Source organism: Myxine glutinosa, chromosome 4, assembly GCF_964187855.1.
Source record: "Myxine glutinosa chromosome 4, kmMyxGlut1.1, whole genome shotgun sequence".
In the NCBI taxonomy this organism is placed as follows: domain Eukaryota; kingdom Metazoa; phylum Chordata; class Myxini; order Myxiniformes; family Myxinidae; genus Myxine; species Myxine glutinosa.
In genome coordinates, this window is record NC_136264.1 from 97380413 (window position 1) to 97387410 (window position 6998).

Sequence of the window (6998 nt, forward strand, 5' to 3'; positions counted from 1 at the left end):
CATTATCACATCATAATTGGACAAGTACAAAACTTCATCCGATCAAGATGCAATTTCTTGAGCGCCATTTGGCATAAACTGGTGGAGAAAAAAAAAAATGATGACGTCATCGGTCACGTGCTTAGGCCGCCATCTTGGAAAAACGGAAAAAAATTTGCACCACTATATCTCCGAAAGTGCTGAATAGAAAAAATTGAGACACGGCTCATTGTAAAGAACTCTCCATGGGGAAAAATAATATGTTAATGACGATGTCATAGCTGCCTCCATTATGATGTCATAATTCGACAAGTGCAAAACTTCATCTGATCAAGATGAAATTTCTTGAGCATCACCAAAGAATAAATTAGTTTAGAAAACACATAATGATGACGTCATCGGTCACGTGGTTCGGCCACCATATTTGTCCAAAATGGCCGATAAAAAGTACATTCCGGCAGGTCCTCGGTCTCTGACCGATTTTTCATTTGTTTTTGTTTGTTTGTTTGTCTTCACGCGCTAATCTCCTGAACGGTGAAAGATAGGAGGAAACCTCTAAAACAAAAAATGTCGGGACGGGCCCCGGGAAGGTTATAGGCTAGGTGGTGAGGCCTGTCGAGGCCGCCTCGGCTGGGCTGGGCCCATTTCGCAATTAAAAGCTGAGCTGAATTATAGTAGTCAATCTTCTACGGCCACGAGTAAAAGCTGAATTATAGTAGTAAATTCATTCAAAAAGAACCCAAAATTTCGGGACAGGCCCCGGGAAGGTTATAGGCTCGGTGGCGAGGCCGGTCGTGGCCGCCTCGGCCGGTCTGGGCCCATTTCGCAATTAAAAGCTGAGCTGAATTATAGTAGTCAATCTTCTATGGCCGTGAGTAAAAGCTGAATTATAGTAGTAAATTCATTCAAAAAGAACCCGGGCAACGCCGGGTGCATTCGGCTAGTAACTAATAAAATAAAAACGAAGAAATATCTCTTGGTAATTTCCTGAAACTCGGTGAAATTCGATGAAATTCGCTCGGTGAATTCACTCGGTTTCTCGGTGAAATTTTTCCTTTGTGCAGTGTACAATCGCTCCGAACGAAATATCTCTCAGCAATTTCCCATCTGTTAATTTATTTATTTTACATATGTGAATTACACGTCCATGCACATGTGAAATGAACGCGTGAACCTTTACTTCCGGCTAATAATGTTGAATGAAATAAGAATGAAGAAATATATGTCGGCATCATTGTTGACGTTTTTGTGACGACTGTCATCAAATGGAAAAGTAATAGATCTTAACGGAAAAGAAAAAGCGAATTTTTATTATATGTCGACATTTTCCCTGTCTGTGTTATGTTGGGCGGTGTATAATACATCGTGGCGCGATTTAAAAAATATATATCTTGGCATTTTCCTGTGAATGTTATCAATTATTGCTGACACCGAGTCTAAAACCATCGATACAAATGAAATCAGATGGTGAATTCGAGATAAAGCCGTGATGGAGACTCAATGAATGGGCTTTATGTTACAGGCCTTCGAAAATGCATTTCGTTCTATAAACGGTAACTTTCATCGAATATTTTTCCCGTTTTTTGCAACCGAGTCTAAAACCATGTAAGCGACTGTGAAAAATGAAATGATATATCGAATTAGAGTTTAAATAAAACTGTGAGAGAGAGAGCAAGACACCACGGGCCTTACAAAACGGCCTCAAAGCTATGCGAGTAACCAAAATGGTGGATATTTGTTTTTGAAGCCCCTCCCAGACATATCACCTACGGAGAATATAATAGAGATTATCTCCTGCTATATTTATAAAAAAAACTCTATTCCTCACTCGCCCTGCACTACCCTCTCTCCACCTCACCCCCAGGAATACCTTTGGCTACGGCTTCCCCTTCGCTCCCACCTTTTGTTCATATGTGTGTTGTACCGTCCACCAAACAGTGATGACTCCATCTACATCTCGCTGTCTGAAAATATGGACCAACTTCTATCGACCCATCCCAACTCTCTCTTCCTCATATGTGGTGATTTCAACTGTCACCATGCCAGTTGGCTGGGTGTGGGTACCTCTCTCACCAGCCATGGCTCTTCAGCAAAGGACTTCTGTGACTCACTGGGACTGACACAATCTGTCAATTTCCCGACCCGGATTTCAGTCAACGGAGCATCTTCTCTTCTGGACTTGGTTATGACTAACTTCCCTGAAAATGTCTGCTGCTCTTCTTCTGCTCCAATCGGCTCTTCTGATCATGTGCTTGTTAAAGTGGACATCTCTCTGACCATTGTCAGAGAGCCTGCTCAGCGTCGACGAGTCTGGCATTTCACTCAGGCCAACTGGCACTGTCCTCAAGCAGCCATCAATCATCTGGACTGGTCTCCCATCTCTACCGCCCCTGACATCAACTCATCCTGGGAATTCTTCCAAAGTAAATTGCTCTCTCATGCACAGATTTATCCCATCTCGTCTTCAGTTGTCATACCCTTCCTCCCGTCCATGGTACACGGAATCTTGTGGTGAGGCTATTGCCCAGAAACAACTTGCTTTCGTCTCCTGGAAAGCAAATCCAACGGAAGGAAATCTCATTTCCTTTCACAAAGCCCGAAACAAGTGTGTGTCCACCCTCAGGAGAGCCAGGAAACAATATCTCTCCGTTCTCAGGACCGAACTCTCTTATCTGTCTCCCTCTTCCAAATCCTGGTGGCGTCTGGTCAAATCTGTTTCTGGTGTTTGTTCCCCCTCCATCCCCTCCCTCACCTCAAATGGCCACATGGCTGACTCCGCACGTGAAAAAGCTGAATGCCTCAACTCTGTGTTTGCCTCTAAATCTTGTGTCCCAAACCCATCCCTCTCTGTACCCGTCATACCCAGCTGCTCCTGGACTCTGTGTCCTTTCCTCCTGACAAGGTGGAAATGTTTCTGTCAGCCCTCGACTCGGATTCTGCAATTGGACCTGACGGCATCAGCCCACGGGTCCTAAAATCCTGTTCTTCCGCTCTTTCACTCCCTCTCTCTGTTCTCTTCACCCTCTCTTTTGCTCAAGGTCATCTTCCATCTGCTTGGAAATCTGCCAACATAACCGCTTTGCACAAAAAAGGTGCAAAAACAGATCCCAGCAACTACAGACCAATCAGCCTTCTCCCAATTATCAGCAAAGTCATGGAATCCATCATTGCTTCAGATATGAAATCTTTCTTCTTCTCCAATGTCTTGATCTCTGATCATCAATTTGGTTTCAGACCTGGACACTCTACTCTGGACATGCTGCTTCTGCTTTCTCAACAATGGATGGAGGTCCTCAATGCCAAACAGGAAATTAGAGCAGTCTCCCTTGACATATCACGTGCCTTCGATACGGTCTGGCACCCCGCTCTGCTCACCAAACTCTCCTCTTTTGGTATCCACGGAAATCTCCACGCATGGCTGGCGGACTTCCTCTCTAGTCGTAGTCAACGTGTGGCCCTGAATGTGTTTCTCTCATCTCCTCTTCCTGTTCAGGCTGGAGTTCCCCAAGGCAGTGTTCTGGGCCCTGTGCTTTTTCTGGTCTTCATCAATGATCTCTCTGACTCTCTTGAAAATCCTCTCTATCTCTTTGCTGATGACTCTACTCTCTGTCGCTCCATTCTTCATCCCTCAGATCGGCAGTCTGCAGCCTCCTCACTCTCTGCAGACCTGGACAAAATCACAGACTGGGCAAACAAGTGGAACATGTCTTTCAATCCTGACAAATCTCACACTCTTACGATGTCTCTCCGAAAGGACCAACTGGACAACCCTCCCATCCAGTTTCTGAATAATCCTCTCCAAGAAGTTCTGTCACTCAAGCTTTTGGGTCTCACTATCTGCCATGATCTTTCCTGGGAAAACCACATTTCAAATCTGACCTCCAAAGCCAGTCGCCGACTGGGCACCCTCCGTCGTGCGAAGTCCTTCCTTGGCACACCTGAACTCCTCACCACATACAAGGCTTTCATCCGCAGCTCAATGGAATACTGCTCTCCCCTCTGGGCTGGTGCTCCTGCCTCACACCTAGCTCGTCTTCATGCTGTTGAAACCAAAGCATTCAGAATCATTGGAATCTCCCGCGATGAAGCTAACTGCAAGGGCCTCTCACTCACTCACCACAGGCAGGTTGGTGGTCTTTCCGTCTTCTACCGACTCCTCTCTGGCCTTACCCCCCCAGCTCTCTCTGGGCTCTGTCCCGCAAATATTCCTACAGGTCGCACAAGTTCTGCCTGCATCCCTCTTATGGTTAAACTGCCAAAATCAAGACTTTCTGCTCACCTTCACTCCTTCACTCCTCTTTTCTCCCTCCTGTGGAACAAACTCCCTCACTCTCTTCAATCCCACTCCACCCTCCAGGTCTTTAAAACAGCTGTTCACCACCATCTCTTATCTTCCCCCATCCAAAACCTTGATCTTTTCTACCCCCGCTAATTTCACCCCAATTCCATTTTTTTGAAATACCAACTTCTGTCCTGGAAGTTCTTGGTGTCCTTGTGTTTTATACTTCTCCCTCCCCCCCCCCCCCCCCTTCCCACGCCTACTCCCCCCAAGCCCTCTCCCTTCCACACATCTCCCTGCTCTCAAATGTTGTGTTTGTGTGCTTACCCTTCTCTCCCCATCTTGTGTTCCACTCCCTCTTTTTATATATTTTGTTTGTCTGGTTGATTTGTTTGTGAAGCAAATGTTAGCTCTTTCACGAGCCTCGATTCAGTATACAAAAAAAAACAAAAAACCATATACATATATATATGTATGTATGTATGTATGTATATATATATATAGATATATATATATATATATATATATATATATATATATATATATATATTTTATATATATATATATATATATATATATATATATATATATATATATATATATATATATATATATATATATATATATATATATATATATATATATATATATATATATATATATATATATATATATATATACACATACACATACATACATACATACATACATACATATATATTTATTTATATATATATATATATACATACACATACATACATACATACATACATATATATTTATTTATATATATATATATATTTATTTATTTATTATATATATATATATATATATATATATACACACACACACACACAGTATGATAAGGATCATGTCCGTCATTCACAAAATTGTTCAAAATATTTTTGATTTTTCTGTTGTCAGATTTTGATAACCAAAGATTTCTTCCTTGAGTAATACATAGCAGGTTGCATCAACAATAAACCACGTTTATGGAACTTTCCATGATCGAGTTTTAGACTTTTAAGTCATATTTATAATGTGTAAAACATACAACATAACACGTATTCTAGCTGTATGTAGGCTGGCTGGTTGTGATCGTCCAGAAATCAATTATAAACGTCACACTTTGGAGGTAGTTTCTGTAAATCGCACTGAACTATAAATTTAGCAGCGCAGTTCCCACCAACATCATTTGCAGCGGGGTGTTCACCAATGGTGAATATGGCAGAGGGGTTCCCACGGAGCCACAAATTTAGCAACGGGGCTTCTACATAAGTGCAACTTTAATAAAATGTGGAAAGAGATTCAGCTCATAAATAAGCTGAATCTCTCAATGGATCCTCAGCACATATCAACAACATTCATAGTTACTCAAAACACTTGTTTCCCCCCACCCTCCCTTTTTCCACCACTTGTCTTGTAGTTCTTTGGAACACTCTTTGCACCTTTCAACTTCATGGTAGAGAAGATTGAAGGGTTCCTCCCATCAAGTCTTTGGCACCACTTGACCAGGATCTGATGGCTAATTGTTGAGGCGACCCACTGAATTCTGGTCCCTCAGGACCTGTGTGTGCCCTTTGCTAGCTGTGGCCTGCTTATGGCATTTGGAACTGCGCAAAACCACCAGAGCTGTGCCGAGCTCAGTGTGTCATTGCAGGAACTGCCAGAATGGTCCCTTTTCCAGGAATCTCTCCCCTGGCTGAGTGCCAAGGCTCTCTGTGACCCAGACTGGACATGCTTGCTGCACATCCTGCCCCCTGCCCTTCCCTGGGCAGCATCGCTGTTACAATGAAATGTTGTTTGGTTCCATCCAACTTTCCTCCAGCTTGAAAATGTTCAAATAAAATTTGACTAAAAACATGGTGGTTCTTTTTTTTATACTCTGCAACTTAAATGTTGGCTTTTGAGTTCTTGTTGTTGGTTTGTGATAAAATAGTTTTTTTTTTTTTTTTTTCTCACTGGAGTGAAATGTATAGTACCTGCTAATTATTCAGAATAATTTTTGCAAAGGATTTGCTTTTGAAAGGAGGAGGAAGTTTTTTTGGTTTTTTTTTGAAACAAAGATTTTTTGTTCAAAATGAAAAATCTATAGTTTATTCCTATCTTATTGAGATTTTATATTATTCATTACCTCCACCATTCAAGGTAGATAGAGGTTGTGTTTTTGCCCCTGTTTGTTTGTGAGCAGGATACCTCAAAAAGTTCGAGAAGAGGAAGAATGTTCAAGGAGTGGCAGAAGGCGAAGGGTATAGGGGCAGAAAAGGCAGAGCATCAAAGTTATAAGGCAGCCAAGAAGGCTGCAAAGAAAGAGGTAGCAAAGGCGCAGGAGGCATGTAGGAAAATGTTCGGAGAACGCTTGGATTTGGAAGAGGGTCGGAGAGCGGTATTCAGGATTGCAAAGCGGATAGCGAAAGAGAGGTGTGATGTGATGGGGGTGAGTTGCTTGAAGGATGAAGTGGGACGAATCGTTGTGGACCCAGATGGAATTAAAGGAAGATGGAAGAGATATATGGAAATACTGTTGAATGCAGAGAATGAATGGGATGGCAACATAGAAAGTAACCCAGTTTTAGGACCGGCAGAGAAGATAACCGAGAAGGAAGTTGAGGAAGCGATAAAAGCAATTAAGAGTAGAAAAGCGGGAGGGCCAACGGGAGTTGTGGGAGATATGTTGAAGGCAGCGGGAAATTGGGGTGTGAAGAGAATGACAGAGATCTGCAATCTGGGGGTGAAAGAA

At 42.5% G+C, this 6998-nt stretch overlaps 1 protein-coding gene across 4 annotated transcripts in view; it reads left to right on the top strand.

Annotated features, from left to right (window-relative positions):
* The window catches only part of ST7 (suppression of tumorigenicity 7), a 202524-nt gene extending 196403 nt beyond the window's left edge, over positions 1–6121 (top strand). For all 4 annotated transcript variants that reach the window (XM_068113036.2, XM_068113033.2, XM_068113034.2 and 1 more), the window contains exon 15: positions 5685–6121. In XM_068113036.2, coding sequence (XP_067969137.1) covers positions 5685–5780 — 96 coding nt within the window. In that variant the 3' untranslated portion in view covers positions 5781–6121. The remainder of the gene's footprint in view (positions 1–5684) is intronic.
* The last annotated feature ends 877 nt before the right edge of the window (positions 6122–6998 follow it).